At 41.7% G+C, this 21,131-nt stretch overlaps 1 protein-coding gene across 3 annotated transcripts in view; it reads left to right on the top strand.

Annotated features, from left to right (window-relative positions):
* The window catches only part of STRN (striatin), a 176,533-nt gene extending 159,369 nt beyond the window's left edge, over positions 1-17,164 (top strand). For all 3 annotated transcript variants that reach the window (XM_077283060.1, XM_077283059.1, XM_077283058.1), the window contains 4 exons: positions 4,192-4,332; positions 5,976-6,077; positions 9,002-9,088; positions 16,300-17,164. In XM_077283060.1, coding sequence (XP_077139175.1) covers positions 4,192-4,332; positions 5,976-6,077; positions 9,002-9,088; positions 16,300-16,469 — 500 coding nt within the window. In that variant the 3' untranslated portion in view covers positions 16,470-17,164. The remainder of the gene's footprint in view (positions 1-4,191; positions 4,333-5,975; positions 6,078-9,001; positions 9,089-16,299) is intronic.
* Positions 17,165-21,131: the final 3,967 nt, after the last annotated feature.

Raw genomic sequence — 21,131 nt, 5'->3', positions numbered from 1 at the left:
GGTTATCCGGACCTGACCTCACCTCCTTACTTACCAATATCCCGCACTGTCTGTCTGCTATTTCAGCCTTCTTTTCTGCTCGCTTTCTACAACTGAACATGGACAAAACAGAATTCATCATCTTTCCCCCATCTCACTCTACCCCTCCACCAGACCTATCCATCAATGTCAATGGCTGCTCACTTTCCCCAGTCCCACACGCCCGGTGCCTCGGGGTGATCCTCGACTCTGCCCTCTCTTTCAAACCACATATCCAAGCCCTTGCCTCCTCCTGCCGCCTCAAACTCAAAAACATTTCCCGGATCCGCGCATTCCTTGACCGTGACACCACAAAAACACTAGTGCATGCCCTTATCTCCCACCTCAACTACTGCAACCTCCTACTCTCTGGACTCCCCTCTAGCACTCTGGCACCACTCCAATCCATCCTACACTCTGCTGCTCGACTAATCTACCTGTCTCCCCGCTATTCCCCAGCCTCTCCCCTATGCCAAGCCCTTCACTGGCTTCCTATCGCCCAGAGACTCCAGTTCAAAACCCTCACAATGACCTACAAAGCCATCCACAACCTATCTCCTCCATACATCTGTGACATGATCTCCCGGTACCTACCAACACGCAACCTCCGATCCTCTCAAGACCTCCTTCTCTACTCCCCTCTCATCTCTTCTTCCCACAACCGCATCCAAGACTTCTCCCGTGCTTCCCCCATACTCTGGAACTCTCTACCCCAGCACATCAGACTCTCGCCTACCATAGAAACTTTCAAAAAGAACCTGAAGACTCACCTCTTCCGACAAGCCTACAGCCTGCAGTGATCCTGAACCTACTGAACCGCCGCACAACCAGCTCTGCCCTCTCCTAGTGTATCATCACCCATCCACTGCAGACTGTGAGCCCTCGCGGGCAGGGTCCTCCCTCCTTATGTACCCGTGTGCCTTGTTTTTGCTCATGTTTAATGTATTTGTCTATATTTGCCCCGTATTTCACATGTAAAGCGCCATGGAATAAATGGCGCTATAAAAAAGAATAATAATAATAATAATGATAATAATAATAATAATGGACTGCCGTCTTAGAAGTTTTAAGGATGGAGGCAACATGACTCTCGCTGTTTTCCTCTGCTAGTAAAGCCAGAATTGAGCCCTTTTCCTCACTCAAGACTTTTTTCTTTTCAACTCCTGTGGCATGGTTAGTTATTTTTTCATTCCTATTACTTTTGGGATATTACTAGTACTTGTTTTGCCATCCAGCTTGTCCTATTGCAAAAGGATTGTGAACACCACAGCAGTGTTTTTTATACTTTCCTTCATTAAATAGGATTTGGTTCAGGTGATCACCTAATCAGAAGCACATTAAGAAGAATGAGATGTTCTCTGGTTGGAATTCAACTGGAATGGAATGGCTGTCAGACATGCAGAGAAGCTGATTTTTATAAAGCTGTGCAGGGGTCTCCTAATTTTTGCCAGAGATAAAGATTTTTCTGTATTTTCATGGCTAGGAAAATTGTACATTCACACTGAAGACATCAAAACTATGAATTAAGGCTACGTTCACATTTGCGTTGTGCGCCGCAGCGTCGGCGACGCAACGCACAACGCAAACAAAAACGCAGCAAAACGCATGCACAATGCTGCGTTTTGCGACGCATGCGTCCTTTTTTTGGTTGATTTTGGACGCAGCAAAAATGCAACTTGCTGCGTCCTCTGCGCCCGGACGCGTGCGCCGCAGTGACGCATGCGTCGCAAAACGCAAGTGCAACGCATGTCCATGCGCCCCCATGTTAAATATAGGGACGCATGCGGCGACGCTGCGGCGCCCGACGCTGCGGCGCAGACCGCAAATGTGAACGTAGACTAACACATGTGGAATTATAAACTTAACAAAAAAGTGTGAAACAACTGAAATTATGTCTTGTATTCTGGGTTCTTCAAAGTAGCCACCTTTTGCTTTGATGACTGCTTTGCACACTCTTGGCATTTTCTTGATGAGCTTTTTTCACCACTTAGATAAAAAAAGAACCTAGACGTGTTTGGTGTCTATGAACTCATAATGACCTGGAGATTCATAATGGCAAGTCAGTTTTAGCATTTAGTGAACCTAGTAAAAAAGCCAAGCAAACAACAAGATTACACTTTTTTTTGCAATTTCACCGAACTTGGAATTTTTTTCCCGTTTTTTGTTATCATTCAAAAGTACAACTTGTCCCGCAAAAAGTAAGCCCTCACATGGCCATATTGACGGAAAAATGAAAAAGAAGCAACACGGCACTCGTTCTAATAATCAGTATAGGTGCTCAAGTAGGGTATCCAACCCAGGAATCCATCTCTAAGTGGCTTCCTCCGTACTCCACGTGCGCTGACATCCACAGGATCTCCCATTGCATCCAGACCAGTTGAATAATCCAGTTGGAACCAACACTGACCCTATACACACTTTACCTACTATACCAGTAAAATTGTTCTGATGAACTTCCGGATGTGGACCGAAAACGTTCAAACTTATATCTTTGTGGATGCACATTAAAGGATCTTCTTCTTTACACCAAAATTCTTCTTGAGTGTCAAGTTTTTTTTCTTATTTTGGAAAAATAAAAAAGTTATGGCTCTGGGAAGGAGGGGAGCAAAAAATGAAAACTCAAAACCGAAAAAAGCTTCGGTCATGAAGGGGTTAAATTGGTATTCCCATCTCCAAGTTCCTAACCCAATGTGTAGTAGGTGAAATAATATTCACAAATACCTCCAATTAGAAATGTAGTATAGTTTTTTCTGATTCGCTTCGTCGCTTACCCCATGTGCAGGGAATTGCAGTAGCTTAGGTATACATGGCTGTGACCACTAACAGCTAACTCACTATATGCATGGTCATTACCATGGATACCTTAGGGAGTCAGAACAACTACTATAGTACATTTCTAATTGGAGGTATTTATTTGCAAATACTATTATTATTACACCAACTACATTTTGGGACAGGATCTTGGAGATGGGGAATACCCCCTTTAAATTTGGTTTTATTGCTTCATTTAATAAGTCATTCATTAGCATTAGAAATATGTTAGCTAAGCGCTCCTAATTCATGTAGAGTCTCTTTGTTAATCAGGAGCATCTGACTCCTGCCTATTTTCTCATAAAGTCTGGTGTGAACAATGCCATTCTTGGTGAATCGAGCTCTCTGTATGTTAGTTACAAGAGGTTTAAATGAGAATATAGAAAATACTTGTTAAATGTTTGTGTGTGTGTTCTATATGTGCCCTCACTCTCTACATATATACCTAACAACTGCAATTCGAGAAACTCGCGCCTCAATACCCTGCACTGCTGCCGGCACTCGGGACCGGAGTGTGCGGCTGCATGTATTTCTATGCAGCTGAATGTTCCGGTCCGAACCGCTGGCGGCAGTGCCGGGTATTGAGGCGAGAGACTCGTGCCAGTTTCTTTTCCGAGGTTTTGCTCTACCAATGATTTTGTATTAGGCCACGTTAAGTATTTGGTCAGTATTTTACCTCGGTATTTTACCTCAGTAAGTCAAAACCAGGAGAGGAACAATCAGAGGAAAAGTATAATGGAAACACGTCACCTCTTCTGTATTTTTCACTCACTTCTGGTTTTGACTTACAAATACTAACCAAAATACTGAACGTGTGAACATGGCCTTAATGTGTAGCTGATCAGGTGATATTGTTATTGCTTCTTAGTAGAAAAAGTTATTTGTACCTGACTAAGGAATAGGGCCAACTACCAAACTCGTTGCTTTGAGTGTTTTATTTAACTTTTATTGGCAGCGCCTTAGGGTATGGAGTGGAGGTCAAGAAGGCTCACTGTTGCTCCATTCTCTCAGGATAATAGTGCCACGTCCCAGTGGTCAGACCCCTATCGATCTCTCATTCCAACTAAAAATGCTTCTTTGTACTGTCTAGTACATAAAATATAAGACCACGAGGTAGGGCCTAAGTATTTGGTAAGCAGGAAAATGTTAGTTCAAGGCTGAGGTGTAACAATCACATTTGTCTGCTGGCACTTCGGCATACATTTATGCCTGAACAAATAAAAAGCCGCGCTTCTAACAGCCTATTGTGTCCACGGCATTTCACTTGTGTTTTCGAATGTCTTGCATCTATAAATTACTACTTATATATATCATAGGATATAGTGCCCAAGAAGTAATTCCATTTTTTCCCATTGTCTTTAGAATTAGGAATACCTTCCTCAGTGGACCTAGTAAGCAGTGACCCAGCGCACATGGTTTCTTCTTTTGATAGCGGGCACACAAGTATTTTCAATATGGAGACACGGCAGAAAGTTTTAACATTAGAGTCTTGTATAGAAACAGGTATGTAATATACCAGCATGTTGAAAATCTTTTCTTTTTGTGCACGTGCTGCTATGAATTAGGAGAACTGATGTACATAGTTACTACAATACATATGTGTATGATCTAGACAGACCCATTCTTTTTGGTTAGTAAAGGAAGTTAACAATATGAAGTGTTCCTGTATCAAACTCTTAATGGTCACTGGAGTTAATAACGAGACGAGATGAGGGGAATAACATGCTGTGATCATACTCAATGTTCCTATTTGCAAATCCATGTTTCGAACAATAAATAAAATAAAGCCTTGAAATACGTTTTAACTTTTTCTGCATTGCCCATAGACTGTAAATGTCTGGGAAGCCCACATTTTACTCCACAGTGATGATCTGAAATCTAAGCGTACTATAAAGCTGCTTTCAGCAGATTGTGCAGCTATGGAGGAGCAGAGCCTTCTGTCAGACACAGCCAGACTCCTCATAGAGAAAGTAAACCTTGTTTATTACCATGTTTGCCTTCCTGATCATTGTGTTCCCGTCACTGAACAAATGATTGAGTATACAGATATGGAAGCACTGACAGGGTTTCCTCCTCTGGATACAGCAGTCGTGTAATTTCATCGCTGACTGTAGGGAGGAAGCAGGACCTGCTCCTAGCACGAAACGCTTCTAGTCCAAATTGCTGTTTCTACTCCCCATCTCCTAAAAATGTACATTGTATAAAAATTTCTATGAAAAGGTGAACACAATTTTTTTGGTTTGCAGTCGTGCAAGAAAAATACACAGTTCCTATTTTTCTTAACATTTTCCCTGAAATGGTTAATATCGATATCCATGGTCCCTGAAATGATATTGATATCCATGGGAAAAAAGTTTCTATAGCGCACATGTTGCTATTTTCTTCTATATGCTTTATTTTGGTGAAAAAAATCAACATATTTATTCTTGAGGTGTTTTTCTCTGGAGGGGGAATAAAGTTCCAGATTTAGCCACTGAGTCAAGTGGAGACTGAAAAAAAAAAAAAAAAGCTTCATAAACCTAAAACTGTCAGAAGAAACACTTTAAGCAAATACATAGTAGGTCAATAAATGTGTGTTTTACCATATACAAGGAATACGATGATTGTCTTTTGGTTGTAGTATTTACAATGCAATTACCGCCACGTTTTGTAGAAATTCTCTTCTTGTGCGGTTACGTTGTTTTAGGGTATGTGCACACGTTGTGGATTTCCTGCGGATCCGCAGCGTTTTTTTACCGTGCAGAAACGCTGCAGATCCGCAAGTAATTTACAGTACAATGTAAATCAATGAGAAAAAAAACCCCGCTGTGCTAATGGTGCGGAAACGTCGTGGATTAAAAGTAGCATGTCACTACTTTTTTGCGGATCTGCAGCGTTTTTGTACCCATTCCATTATAGAAATCCCCTGTAAATCTGCACAAAAAACGCGTCAAATCCGCACCTGCGTTTTCTGCCAAGAGATGCAGAATCCGCACAAAAAATTCCTGAGGCAAATCCGCAACGTGTGCATATAGCCTAAGTGAATTTTTACATTTAGCCAATACCTTGTATGGCCTAAATATTAGAGGGGATGCTTAGATTTTGCAGTGCTACGTGCAAATTCTGTGTATCTAAAGAGACTAATGTGCCTGACTTGTTTCCTGTAGCTTCTAGCTGCCAGATAAACCGAGTAATTAGCCATCCGACTCTTCCAATTACCATCACTGCTCATGAAGATCGTCACATCAAGTTCTATGACAACAATACAGGTAGGGATACAATGAAATGATTCCCGGTTCTGAACTGCTCGGCCCAGCTTGGGATATTACATGTCTGCTGCATTGTGATATACATAGTGAATGATGATTAATCAGTAGGCGCTATGTATGATGGAAATAACTGAAAACCTTGTTGCTGCAGACAGTACAGTAATACATATGCAACTCGGACATTGCTAATCATTAGAGGTACATATATAAAGAATGTTTAATCATTTTCCATTCATTTGTTTTTTACTTTTGCCGCTCTAGGAAGTTCTTAGGAATCTATGCCAGTGTGTGAACAGCTGCAGTCAGAATCTCTTTAACCCCTTCCTGATATAGGGCATAATAGTGCATCCAAAGTGCTGCCTAATCTCTGACAGCAGCATTTAAGCTGCTCAATTCTGCCCGGGTGTGTTTGGGTCTTCCTCCTCACACTTGTTGCTGATGGGTGGTCGTGGTGGCCAGAAGCCTGCTGAAGGCCCCATTCACCACTCTCTTGATATTCCCGTGTATCCTAACCACAGGCTAGTCGCCATAAATAGCGAATCTTAGGGTACCGTCTCACAGTGGCACTTTGGTCGCTACGACGGCACGATCCGTGACGTTCCAGCGATATAGTTACGATCTCGCTGTGTCTGACACGCTACTGCGATCAGGGACCCCGCTGAGAATCGTACGTCGTAGCAGATCGTTTGAAACTTTATTTCGTTGCTGGATCACCCGCTGACATCGCTGCATCGGCGTGTGTGACGCCGATGCAGCGATGTCTTCACTGGTAACCAGGGTAAATATCGGGTTACTAAGCGCAGGGCCGCGCTTAGTAACCCGATGGTTACCCTGGTTACCATTGTAAATGTAAAAAAAAAACACTACATACTTACATTCCGGTGCCTGTCACGTCCCCGGGCGTCCGCTTCCCTGCACTTCTCCTGCATCCTGTGTCAGCGCTGGCCGGCCGTACATCAGAGCACAGCGGTGACGTCACCGCTCTGCTTTACGGCCGCGCTTACACAGGATGCAGGAGGAGTGCAGGGAAGCGGACGCCCGGGGACGTGACAGGCACCGGAATGTAAGTATGTAGTGTTTTTTTTTTACATTTACAATGGTAACCAGGGTAACCATCGGGTTACTAAGCGCGGCCCTGCGCTTAGTAACCCGATGTTTACCCTTGTTACCCGGGGACTTCGGCATCATTGGTCGCTGGAGAGCTGTCTGTGTGACAGCTCTCCAGCGACCACACAAGGACTTTCCAACGATCACGGCCAGGTCATATCGCCAGTCGTGATCGTTGGAAAGTTGCTGAGTGTGACGGTACCCTTACCCTTTGGTGTAATAAACATTGCGTTTGTGCATAAAAGCACTCTGTCTGATATGCAACTGATGGTGTTCAGTGCACCTTAAAAGTTGCGCAAGTCCTCATTGCATCAGTTCACCCCTCAGTAACCTTGCTTATCAGCATCCCCCTATGTAGATTGACACTGCACACCTGATCAGAGTTAACCCCTTGGCGACCCCTGTTACGCCTTTTTAATGGCATCAGTTAAGAGTACTTCTTCCTCAGCGCCGCTGAGAAATAAGGGTATAGCGCCCCCCCCCCCAAAAAAAAATAAATAATAATATTCACCAAATAACGGCGACCGCAAAAGAAAAAAAATGTCTGATTTCCCATTTATTTCTCTCTCCTCTGATATGATCTAGCATACCAGGGGAAAGACACCACTCTCTGATTTAAGGGTAAAAAAAATGAAAGTTTCAAAATTGGAAAATTTTCAAAATTTTTGCCAAATTTCCAATTTTTTCATAAATAGATGCAAGTCATATCAAAGAAATTTTACCACTAATATGAAGTGCAATATGTCACGAAAAAACTGTCTCCTCTAATCAGTGGGAAGGGTTGAAGCGTTCCAGAGCTATAACTTCAAAAAGTGACAGTGGTCAGAATTGTAAAAATTGGCCTGGTCATTAAATACCAAATGGGCTCTGTCACTAAGGGGTTAATGCCTGAATAGCTATCCCCAGTGTTGCAGCACTCTCATTTTTGTTGGGCTGCTTGCTACTCTGAGATTGCCGCGTGTTACACTGTCTAGTGAGATGAGAAAGTTCTGCGCTCGCTCCTTCAGCACCCCTGCGTGCTCGCACGCCAGAGCGTTTTTACATTTTTTGGTTTGATATAGAAAATGAAGTTGCTAGTTCATTTTTCCCACACCAGAAAAAAAAAACTTGTCAGAATTGCATTTTTATTTTCATCATTTCACTGCAATAACCATTTTTCTTCACACTTTCCAGTATGTTAAATGGTAAAATGAATGCTCCAATTCAAACCTGAAATAAAGTTAAGGCCCTCCTTGAAGTTTGGAAGGAAAAAACAAAACCTCAATGTAGAAAATTATCTCTAGTGGTAAGGAGTTATCGGGTCGGGCCAGGTTTGAGTGCAAAGTCTGCAGTCACCCTGTGTGACTGCAGACCTCTGAAACCTGTCATGGTTCCCCTGTGTCGCAGATGCGCGCGAGTGATAAAATGGGTCTTCTCAACCTCGGCATATAAGCGGAGGCATAGATGAGAGGGTTTCTTCCCCTCACATTCCCAATGTATTGCTTTGTTGTACAGATTAGATTTTGTTCACCTTTTCATTCCAGTTTTAGTTTGGAAAACACAACCAATTTGAAATCTGTTGTATGTGGGAAACCCATGACATCGGCAGACCGCATTGATCTGTAACTGGGTCTGTGGTTTTTCATCATGCTGGTCATTTTGATGCAGAATTGTAAGAGTGGAGGCCTCTTCTGCAGATGTGAATAGTGCCTATGAGAAAGCCAACTGGATCACCAAGCTACTGTTATTAATGCTCATAACAAAGATTAAATACTCAAAACTCGCATGTATTCTAATTTCCTACATTAGTTGTAACTTTTTTTTTTTTTTCTCCTTAGGAAAACTCATTCATTCTATGGTTGCGCATTTAGATGCGGTAACAAGTTTAGCTGTTGATCCAAATGGATTGTACCTGATGTCTGGCAGTGAGTATTGCTAACATTTACTTGGTTATTGGACACTGGAGAACACATTAATAGTATAGTAGATAAAGGCTTTATTTTTAACAATATGTTGTAATATATTTATTATTTTATGGCCTTTATTTTAAAAATGCACTTTTTAAATGTAAAAACAGGTTTATTAGTGTTATTTACTTTTTGGAGATGGGATGACTTTATGGAAGTTTTCACTAGGGAACTTGAAGCATCGATACTGTGACTATTAGGCCAATCCCTTGTGTCATAACTGACAGAAGGAGAGCCCCAATTCTAACATCTTAGATGTTGCAGTTGCTATTAGTTGTGGCATCAGTGGTGTGAAGCCTAAGAAAATGAGGCCGGGTATTCAGCCCATTTCCTCCTGTTATTTCACGGGTACAATTGCTCTTTGACCTGTCGCATGGTTCTAAATTGGACTCGTCTGTAATTGCTATATCCGTTTTAGGGTCTTAACTTCTTTGCAATCATATAAATACATCATATGGCTCAAAGTGTAGGGAGTACGGGCCCAGCTCCTTGCATAGCGAGGTCTAGCTGTCTTCAATTGTGCTTGTGCCCCCATAATGTGCAATCTTGGGACGCTGATGGGTTGTCATGTCTGCCCTAGGGCCATATGATGTGTCTGCCATTTTGTAATCTTATGACCGTGTCATAGAGAGGGTTTCATAGGTGAACACAAAATTTACAGTATACTACAGTACAAAAGTATTTCAGTATATTGTACCTCTAGTCATTCATCTTTAAAGCCTCCAGGGCAGGGATTTCAAACTCAAATTCACAGATGGCCAAGTATAATCACCCTGTGGGCAAGGTTTGGCCCACGGGTAGGAGTTTGACACAAATGCTGTAGGGGGACTGTAAGAGAATAAAGAATAGTTTAAAAAAGTTTGAGAATATGCATGTATTACAATATATTTATAGATTTCTTTACCGCTATTATTGACATTCTTACATAAGTTTAAATCATCCCCTTTATTCCACTTATTAAATTAAAAAAAATAAATTATTAAAATAAGAAAAAAATAAACAGTATAGTAAACTATTAGGCTAGGTTCACATTGCGTTAGTGGGTGATCGCTAACGGACAGCGTTGCACGGCGAAAATGTCGCAATTAACGCCATGCAACGGGTCCGTTAGCGCACCCATTGACAGCAATGTAAATTTTGCCTGTAGCGCATCACTAGCGCGTGCCTTTTTCGGCTCGTGCTAGCGATGTGCCGTTCTTTTGTAGCGCGCCTCGGACGCTGCTTGCAGCGTCCGCGGCGCGCCCGAGGTCCGTTCCCCGCTCTCGCAGATCGGGGATCTGCGAGAGCGGGGACGTTAGCGCGACCCCTAAACGCGGCCCCTACAAAAATATTGCGTTAGCGCAATCCGCAAGCGCTAGCGCTAAACGGATTGCCCTAACGCAATGTGAACCTAGCCTTACAGTAGCTTTCCTTCTTGCAGGGAAAAAAAAGTCCAGAATTGCTGTTCTTTGATCTCCCAGCTTTCCATAAATGGGGGAAAAAAAATATCTCAAAATGGCGCCAATAAAATTTATAAATAGTTTTTACACAAATCCACTGTCTGAAAAAAAAAATAAAAATACTGGCGACATACTTTTTTTTTTTTTTTTTTTTTTTTTTTTAAAGTATTAAAGGAGATGTCCAATCTAAAGTGACACATTGTGCACTGCCCGGTGTCACGACTCACCCTGTTCCCTTGGTTACTTCTAAAGGTGAAGATGACATATCGTGCCTTATCTCCTGAATCCACCCTACGACTGTACCCTTACTCCACCCAGGGAAGAGGGGAGTAGCTGTGCATCAGGGGAAACTGAAAATAACAGGCATACAAATATTCACTCACATATAACAGAGGAATGCATCGGGTAGTGGAGGATCGGGTAAAACTAAAGTAGAAGGAAAGGGAATTATGACACTTAATAAACCAATCATCAGACACAGATCGCTTCAGCAAACACCTTCTCATATAACTACCAGCAACTATCCTCCCAGCTATGCAGCAAAAGCTATCTCTGACGTGTGTCAGTCAGGACCCAGATTATATAGGAATAGGAGTGGCCAATCGTACTCAGCTGAGAGCCCTAGCTCCCATAGCTCTCAACATGGCTGATTAAACACCTGTACTGCCAAAAGAAATTTACACCGTTTAAAAAGGTGAAGTGCTTCTTTTCAGCTCAGGAGTAGGAGCAAACTGATGCTGCGGTTTTCTGGCTCCTCTGTCGTGCTAACCCCGTGACAGTAGGATTTGCCGGTTTCCGAGCCTGGGCCGAAGAGTATGTATGTGTTATACATACTACAGGCCAGCACCCATCTAGTGGGTGTGTGTCCTTGCTCCATACACTTGTGACTGCAGACTTATTGGCTTAGACATGTCATTTTTACAACACATTGAGGGAGTGCCAAAAAAAGGATATCCTGCAAAATTTGTATTTTCCGGTTCGTTTTTTTGTTTTTAACCCCTTCCCGACCTTTGACGCCACGTAGGCGTCATGAAAGTCGGTGCCAATCCGACCCATGACGCCTATGTGGCGTCATGGAATGATCGCGTCCCTGCAGATCGGGTGAAAGGGTTAACTCCTATTTCACCCGATCTGCAGAGACAGGGGGAGTTGTACTTCAGCCCAGGGGGGGTGGCTTTGCCCCCACGTGGCTACGATCGCTCTGATTGGCTGTTGAAAGTGCAACAGCCAATCAGAGCAATTTGCAATATTTCACCTATGAAAATGGTGAAATATTGCAATCCAGCCATGGCCGATGCTGCAATGGAAATGGAAAATCATGTTCTGCCCCCCCACCGCCCCCGATCTCCTCCCCAGTCCTCCGTTCTGTCCGGTACCCCCCTCCGTCCCCCTGTCCGCTCCCCCGTGCTCCTGTCCGCTCCCCCCGTCCTCCGATCCCCCCCCTGTGCTCCGATCCACCCCCCCACCACCCCCTCATACTTACCGAGCCTCCCGAAGTCGGTCCGTCTTCTCCCTGGGCGCCGCCATCTTCCAAAATGGCGGGCGCATGCGCAGTGCGCCCGCTGAATCTGCCGGCCGGCAGATTCATTACAAAGTACATTTTGATCGCTGTGGTAGGTTCTATCACAGCGATCAAAATAAAAAAATAAATAAATCCCCCCCTTTATCACCCCCATAGGTAGGGACAATAATAAAATAAAGAAAATATATTTTTTTCTTTTTCCACTAGGGTTAGGGTTAGAACTAGGGTTAGAACTAGGGTTAGGGGTAGGGTTAGGGGTAGGCTTAGGGTTATGGCATGTGCACACAGTGCGGATTTGGCCGCGGATCCGCAGCGGATTGGCCGCTGCGAATTCGTAGCAGTTTTCCATCAGGTTTACAGTACCATGTACACCTATGGAAAACCAAATCCGCTGTGCCCATGGTGCGGAAAATTCCGTGCAGAAATGCTGCGTTGTATTTTCCGCAGCATGTCAATTCTTTGTGAGGATTCCGCAGCGTTTTACACCTGTTCCTCAATAGGAATCCGCAGATGAAATCCGCACAAAAAAACACTGGAAATCTGCTGTAAATCCGCAGGTAAAACGCAGTGCCTTTTACCTGCAGATTTTTCAAAAATCGTGCGGAAAAATCTCACACGAATCCGCAACGTGGGCACATAGCCTTAGGGTTAGGGTTGGAATTAGAGTTAGGGTTGGAATTAGGGCTAGGGTTGGAAATAGGGTTAAGATTAGGCTTGTGGTTAGGGTTACGGATAGGGTTAGGGGTGTGTTGGGGTTACAGTTGTGGTTAGGGTTGGGATTAGGGTTATGGCTGGGATTAGGGTTAGGATTAGGGTTGGAATTAGGGCTACGGGTGTGTTTGGGTTAGGGTTGTGGTTAGGGGTGTGTTGGGGTTAGGGTTGTGATTAGGGTTATGGCTACAGTTGGGATTAGGATTAGGGGTGTGTTGGGGTTAGTGTTGAAGTTAGAATTGAGGGGTTTCCACTGTTTAGGCACATCAGGGGTCTCCAAACGCAACATGGCGCCACCATTGATTCCAGCCAATCTTGCGTTCAAAAAGTCAAATGGTGCTCCCTCCCTTCCAAGCCCCAACGTGCGCCCAAACAGTGGTGTACCCCCACATTTGGGGTACCAGCGTACTCAGGACAAACTGGGCAACAACTTTTGGGGTCCAATTTCTCCTGTTACCCTTGCAAAAATAAAAAATTACTTGCTAAAACATAATTTTTGAGGAAAGAACAATTATTTTTTATTTTCACGGCTCTGCGTTATTAACTTCTGTGAAGCACTTGGGGGTTGAAAGTGCTCACCACACATCTAGATAAGATCCTTCGGGGGTCTAGTTTCCAAAATGGGGTCACTTGTGGGGTGTTTCTACTATTTAGGCACATCAGGGGCTCTGCAAATGCAACGTGATGCCCGCAGACCATTCCATCAAAGTCTGCATTTCAAATGTGTCTACTTCCCTTCCGAGCCCTGACGTGCGCCCAAACAGTGGTTTACCCCCACATATGGGGTACCAGCACACTCACAACAAACTGGGCAACAAATATTGGGGCCCAATTTCTCCTGTTACCCTTGTGAAAATAAAAAATTGCTTGCTAAAACATCTTTTTTGAGGAAAGAAAAATGATTTTTTATTTTCACGGCCCTGTGTTGTAAACTTCTGTGAAGCTCTTGGGGGTTGAACGTGCTCACCACACATCTAGATAAGATCCTTGGGGGGTCTAGTTTCCAAAATGGGGTCACTTGTGGGGGGTTTCTACTGTTTAGGCATATCAGGGGCTCTGCAAACGTAACATGATGCCCGCAGACCATTCCATCAAAGTCTGCATTCCAAAACGTCACTACTTCCCTTCCGAGCCCCGGCATGTGCCCAAACAGTGGTTTACCCCCACATATGGGGTATCAGCGTACTCAGGAGAAACTGAACAACAACTTTTGGGGTCAAATTTCTCCTGTTACCCTTGCAAAAATAAAAAATTCTGGGCTAAAAAAATATTTTTGAGGAAAGGAAACACATTTATTATTTTCACGGCTCTGCGTTATAAACTTCTGTGAAGCACTTGGGGGTTCAAAGTGCTCACCACACATCTAGATAAGTTCCCTTGGGGGTCTAGTTTCCAAAATGGAGTCACTTGTGGGGAGTTCCTACTGTTTAGGCACATCAGGGGCTCTGCAAACGCAACCTGACGCCCGCAGAGCATTCCATCAAAGTCTGCATTTCAGAACGTCACTACTTCCCTTCCAAACCCCGATGTGTGCCAAAACAGTGGTTTACCCCCACATATGGGGTATCAGCGTACTCGGGAGAAACTGGACAACATCTTTTGGGGTCCAATTTCTCCTATTACCCTTGGGAAAATAAAAAATTCTAAGCTAAATATCATTTTTGAGGAAAGAAAAATTATTTTTTATTTTGACGGCTCTGCGTTATAAACTTCTGTGAAGCACCTGGGGGTTATAAGTGCTCACTATGCATCTAGATAAGTTCCTTGGGGGGTCTAGTGTCCAAAATGGGGTCACTTGTAGGGGAGCTCCAATGTTTAGGCACACAGGGGCTCTCCAAACGCGACATGGTGTCCGCTAACGATTGGAGCTAATTTTCCATTCAAAAAGTCAAATGGCGCTCCTTCCCTTCCGAGCCTTGCCGTGCACCCAAACAGTGGTTTACCCCCACATGTGAGGTATCGGTGTACTCGGGAGAAATTGTCCAACAAATTTAAGGATCCATTTTATCCTGTTGCCCATGTGAAAATGAAAAAACTGAGGCTAAAATAATTTTTTTGTGAAAAAAAAAAAGGGACTGTTTCATTTTTACGGATCAATTTGTGAAGCACCTGGGGGTTTAAAGTGCTCACTATGCTTCTAGATAAGTTCCTTGGGGGGTCTAGTTTCCAAAATGGGGTCACTTGTGGGGGAGCTCCAATGTTTAGGCACACGGGGCTCTCTAAACGCGACATGGTGTCCGCTAAAGATTGGAGCCAATTTTTCATTGAAAAAGTCAAATGGCGCTCCTTCCCTTCCGAGCCCTGCCGTGCGCCCAAACAGTGGTTTACCCCCACATATGAGGTATCAGCATACTCAGGACAAATTGGACAACAACGTTCGTGGTCCAGTTTCTCCTTTTACCCTTGGGAAAATAAAAAAAATTTCGCTAAAAGGTCGTTTTTGTGACTAAAAAGTTAAATGTTCATTTTTTACTTCCATGTTGCTTCTGCTGCTGTGAAACACCTGAAGGGTTAATAAACTTCTTGAATGTGGGTTTTGAGCACCTTGAGGGGTGCAGTTTTTAGAATGGTGTCACTTTTGGGTATTTTCAGCCATATAGAACCCTCAAACTGACTTCAAATGTGATGTGGTCCCTAAAAAAAAATGGTTTTGTAAATTTTGTTGTAAAAATGAGAAATCACTGGTCAAATTTTAACCCTTATAACTTCCTAGCAAAAAATTCAAAATGTGAAAATTGCGAAATTTTCAAAATTTTTGCCAAATTTCCGTTTTTTTTCACAAATAAACTCAGAAATTATCGACCTAAATTTACCACTAACATGAAGCCCAATATGTCACGAAAAAACAGTCTCAGAATCGCTAGGATCCGTTGAAGCGTTCCTGAGTTATTACCTCATAAAGGGACACTGGTCAGAATTGCAAAAAACGGCAAGGTCATTAAGGCCAAAATAGGCTGGGTCATGAAGGGGTTAAATTTCACAAAGAATTTTTTATTTTTTTTTTGTAGCACATTATGTGGAAAATAAATAGTGCCATAAAAAATAACTTCTCCTGTTACAAAAAGAAACCCTCATATGGATATATAGATAGAAAAATAAAAATATACAGCTTTCGAAAGTGGCGAATAGTGGTGCAAGGGTTATTTGGCATTTCGAAATAATTTGCTTTTTTTTCCTCCCCCTGGAATCAGTACTGCTCTGGGCTGTATCTGGTGTTGCATTTGAGCTATGATGCTAGAAAAAGGTTTGGACAAAAAGGGACTTGTTTCCTAATATCTGATAACCCCTTCAAAGAACAGTTATCCTCTTCTGCCTAAAATGGTAGAACTAGTGATTGTTACCCCCTTTCCATCCATCCATCCAGATATATTCCAGCATGTGAGACTGGCCATAAAAGCAAATATCCGGCATTTACTAGAACAATCTCTTACCGTTATCTTTTTCCTGTTCATCTTATTGCTGGTTTTATTCTGTTAATGTATGCTTTTCTCCCACAGGTCATGACTGTTCAATACGTTTATGGAACTTGGAAAGCAAGACCTGCATACAGGAATTCACAGCCCACCGCAAGAAATCTGATGAGTCCATTCACGATGTGGCATTCCACCCATCCAAGTGCTACATAGCCAGTGCGGGCGCAGATGCTCTTGCCAAAGTTTTTGTATGACACCATGCTTACCTGTAGTTTTTAATTTACTGAAGCAGCCACACAAAACCAGAGACGTGCTACTAATGACCGAAGATTTGATTTAACCGGCCTTTCTTTTCTTCTTGTGTTCAATAATCAGGATAACATGCAAAAAACAATGTTGCGGGCTTAGTTTTGCGGGGTGCTGTTTTCTAATCTAATGGTTTGTTCAGGGTGCTGTGAACTTATCTGGTGCTTGGAACCAGGATTCTGTCTTTCAAATGACCTCTGAGCTACAGTAGCAGCATTTTATTTTTAAGAGTGCACATTTGACCAGGCAGGCCTGGATCAAACTAGTTTCCAACTTTTGCGGTTGTGGCAAACGGGACAATGTAAAAGTGGCCGGTGGGACGGCAAATAACTACAATATAGGAAACACAGCGGGCAAGTACTTACCACTCCCCTTTCTCACTTAAAGCTCCTGCAAGCATATTTGGTGGAAACTACGGACCGCTTACATGTCAGTTCTCATTCTGCCGCCTTCTCAAATTGGAGCTTCGATGAGAAAGGCAGCATTTCCCAATCCAATGGGCTGCTTGTAACAAGTGAAATCATGTACAGCAGACAAAAGAACACACTTTCTATTTTAACTGCTTTGTTTAGTATCCGTTGTGTTGTGTTCTTTGAATGTACTTCTAGGTAAAAACCAAAATAAATTTCTAAAAAAGATTAAATTATGTTCAATACATCCAAGGTCCATTTTGGATATTGCCTGCAATTATGGCCATCATTAGAATGGAAGTCCTGTGGCCAACATCGTGGCTAAATGTACTGCTTCTAGAGGCTTTTTACCCTGACAATGAGCAGCAATTTCACATTATCTCCTTGAATTTTAATTTTTTTCTTTTTTTTTTACTGTCGCATTAGAAATACATGAGCAATTGTGCATCTTACGTGAAAATATGAATTCTATTTAGGAACAGATTTGTCACTAGGCACATAAGAAATAAATTACAACATTTAGATCAATGGTAACTGTAGCATCTGTGCAATGTATGAAAACTGGCCACATTGTGTGTCTGTTATTAGATGTGCGAAAAAACAGACAAACCAATAAAATGTTTTGCTGCCATTTAACCATACCGGTCAAAAATGTTTACAGAGGTTCATAGAGTTCAAGAAAGTGTTTGCGATGTGAAACCAGCCACATTTCCATGGGATTACTGCAGCTCAGCCTTAGTTATAGGAGTCTGAGGTGCGGTACTGGGCATCGACTATGGATAAGGATGGCCAGCTGAGAAAAAATAAATATAACCCTATCTTTCTAATCAGACAACCCCGTTTTTAAAGTCACTATTTTAGTGCGGAATATATTGATTAAAATATTAATTCTAGTTCTAAACCACTCTGATAGACAATAAAAAAAAAAGACCATACACCTGTTACTTAGAACATTCGGTAAGGCTGCCATAAATCTATATACCCCACCCCTTCTCCACACCGGCCGCATACCTTGTGTTCCTTATTTATCACTTATAGTGATTGATGTAATCAATTTCCTCTTATAATAAGGCACCTGGACTTTGACATTATACACTGATCTTTGGTTGTTGCTAAGTCTTTCCCAAAGTGTTTTTTGGGGAAACGTATCACTTTGCAAAAGTGGTTTTCGTGCAAAACACGTTTAAATGGCTGCAAATCTAAGAAAAGGCAAACTGAAATGCCACTGATTTAACACAATGATTTTAATATCTTCGGCTTGTTTAAAGGAAAGAAATGAAACGTGGCTTTTTACTTAGATATTGAAATTGTGGATTATTTGTGTATTTGACTTTTTTTTTTGTTGAGTTTTTTTTTCTTACTTTCTTTTTAGACTAATTATAAAGATTTATTTGGAAATTCTAAAACAAAGCTATGTATATTATATATAAATATATATATATATATTGTAAACATATATTAAATGTGTTGAGTATGGGATGACTCAAGGGGTGCATTTTAATCTTTTTTTTTTTGTATTGAGTTCTTGAGTGTACACAAATAATGGTATGGGTATGACATTGAGTATTTTGCTGTTACATACTATATCCAATTTACAGCTGTTTCAATTGATGTACATACATCTTAAGTTGGCATGCTTGTTTTACTGACTGTAATATTTAGTTGATTAAAACCTGAATGTAAGTAAAAACTGGCTATTTAAACTCAAGCAAGATAAAAAAAAAAACACATCGCCATCTGTTGCAGTTTAATTATAGGCGTAATAGAAGGTGCCTTTAATAGCCTTATGGCAAAAGTAATCTATTGATCATATACGCAAAAGCAAGCATTAACACAGAAGTCATTGAAAAACTTGTCGCAAGTCATATACGTTTGTTCCAGTATTCACAACTTTTACAAGAAATTGAAAAATTAAGAAGAAAAAATTGTAATCACGTGAGGGTATCCATTTTAGTTTGAGTAAAAATTCACATTTTTGAATTTTTGTATTCTAGAACATGCAATATCCAAGACTTTGCATGTCCCACCATTATTTTGGTAATGTGTACATATATATAGACAATATATTTGGACGGTAGAAAATTTTGAAAGCATTGAAATTAGATTTGAAATTGACTGTGTTGAAGCGATGATAAAAAAAGAAAAAATCACATTTTGTTCCAAACCTCCTTTGAATCTGATTATGTGAAATGGAATAAATATGGATGAGTGCTGGGTAAAGTCAACTTGCCATGGTAATTTTTATTTTCAATATTAATAAAGGGAAAACTTTTTGGATGAATAGATTGTTATTGATATGTAGATTATTAAATGACCTCTTTGTTTTGTTTTTTATAATTGTACAAATATATCTGCAAAAACAGATTTACTCTCCACTAGCTACCCCCGTAAAGTATACATATAATTTTTAAAAAGTGTCATTTGTTAGAGACTTAAGTGTGCCACTGATTGCACTAAATTCTACAAGTAGCAGTGGGAAGTTCTTCCTCTGCATGTGCTTTTGTAGCAGCTGAGTGTAGCACGTTTTGATCTGTAACACCCATGAAAAAATAATTACAAATGATAGTTACCTTTGAATACCAGCGGCAGCAACACACAAAGAAAATGATGTCCAACCTTTCTCTCAACCGCATAGGAATACAGACCCCAGTTGCGCTTTACCTTTATATCAAGCACCTACAGGAAACGCAGCACATTCCGGCTCCTGAAATAATTCCTATTGAGTTAGGCTATGTGCTTACGTTGCGGAATTACCGCGTTTTTGTGCGGTTTTCAACAGCGGTTTTACACCTGGAGATTCCTATTATGGAGCAGGTGTAAAACGCTGCGAGATGCGCACAAAGAATTGACATGCTGCGGACAAAACACCGCTGCGTTTCCGCGTGTTTTTTTCCGCAGCATGTGCACTGCGGATTTTGTTTTCCATACGTTTACACGGTACTGTACAACGCATGGAAAACAGCTACAGAACTGCAGCAAAATCCGCAACGTGTGCACATAGCCTTAAGCTGCAAGCATGTTACTCCATGTGAGGTCCAGGTCTCGTTATCCACTAATTGGAACAGGATAAAACTGGACATGTGCATTAGTCTCTTAAGATATTTAATATTCTATTTCCACACAGTAGCAATGGACTGTATTTGTGTTGCTATGATCTGTTTTTAATAATCGCTTTTTGTGAGTATGAACATGTGCTGCCATGAAGTAAGATGCTTACATCTATTTCTGAACCTGGTGTTTGAAGTAGAATGTGTTTCCTAAAATTGTCAAATTTTTAGTTGTTTTAGTGTAAAACCTAACTAATACTAAACACCAGTTCTCAGCTCTTATTGCTTGGTGTTCTGATAATCTTCAGCACGGATAGAAGTATAAAACTTCCTGCTCATTGCCACTGCTAGTCCATTTGTGAGATTTTATAAAGCTAAAGTTGCGCCTGGTCTACTTCTATTTAAAAGCCCCAATACACAAGACCAATATGGGCTGAAGAATGCTAGTACGCCCATCGACTGTCTTGGACTTATTCAGCTGATGATCTAGCCAATGGATCTGATCTGCCAAAGAAATGCAACACAACCGATTGGACTTTTGAACAGGGACTTTAATCAACGGTCAAAATTAATGAATCATTTGTTTAGCCGAGGCAGTTGATTTCTGGGCAGTGTCAAAATCCCTGGTTTCAGATGTCTTTTCTATGTAGGGAGACCTAATTTTTTATTTTTGCCCTTGGAGTGTAATCCTAATTTGTGATTTTCAGATATTTTACATGAAATTTTTGTTCAGCTTTGGAGTGAAAATATAGCAACTGCTGTTTAACCCCTTCACCCCGAAGCCTGTTTTCACCTTCCTATGAATTTTTACAATTCTGACCACTAATAATCTTTAATAATAATCTTTATTTTTATATAGTGCTAACATATTCTGCAGCGCTTTACAGTTTGCACACATTATCATCGCTGTCCCCGATGGGGCTCACAATCTAAATTCCCTATCAGTATGTCTTTGGACACCATAGGGGTGGAGCCGCATATTCATCACTGTAATGAGCGGTACCATGTGACCGCTCATACAGGACAAGCTGCGACGCTGAGAGGAAGCATCGAGGGAGCTGGGTGAGTTTTATTTCCAGCGGGCGGGTGCACAGGGGGTGGGAGGGGGGAGGTTACCGGGAACTTTATTTTAACCACAAAAAAAAAAAAGATT

This window comes from Ranitomeya variabilis, chromosome 2, assembly GCF_051348905.1.
Source record: "Ranitomeya variabilis isolate aRanVar5 chromosome 2, aRanVar5.hap1, whole genome shotgun sequence".
Classification (NCBI taxonomy): domain Eukaryota; kingdom Metazoa; phylum Chordata; class Amphibia; order Anura; family Dendrobatidae; genus Ranitomeya; species Ranitomeya variabilis.
This window is presented reverse-complemented; position numbering and strand designations above follow the sequence as displayed.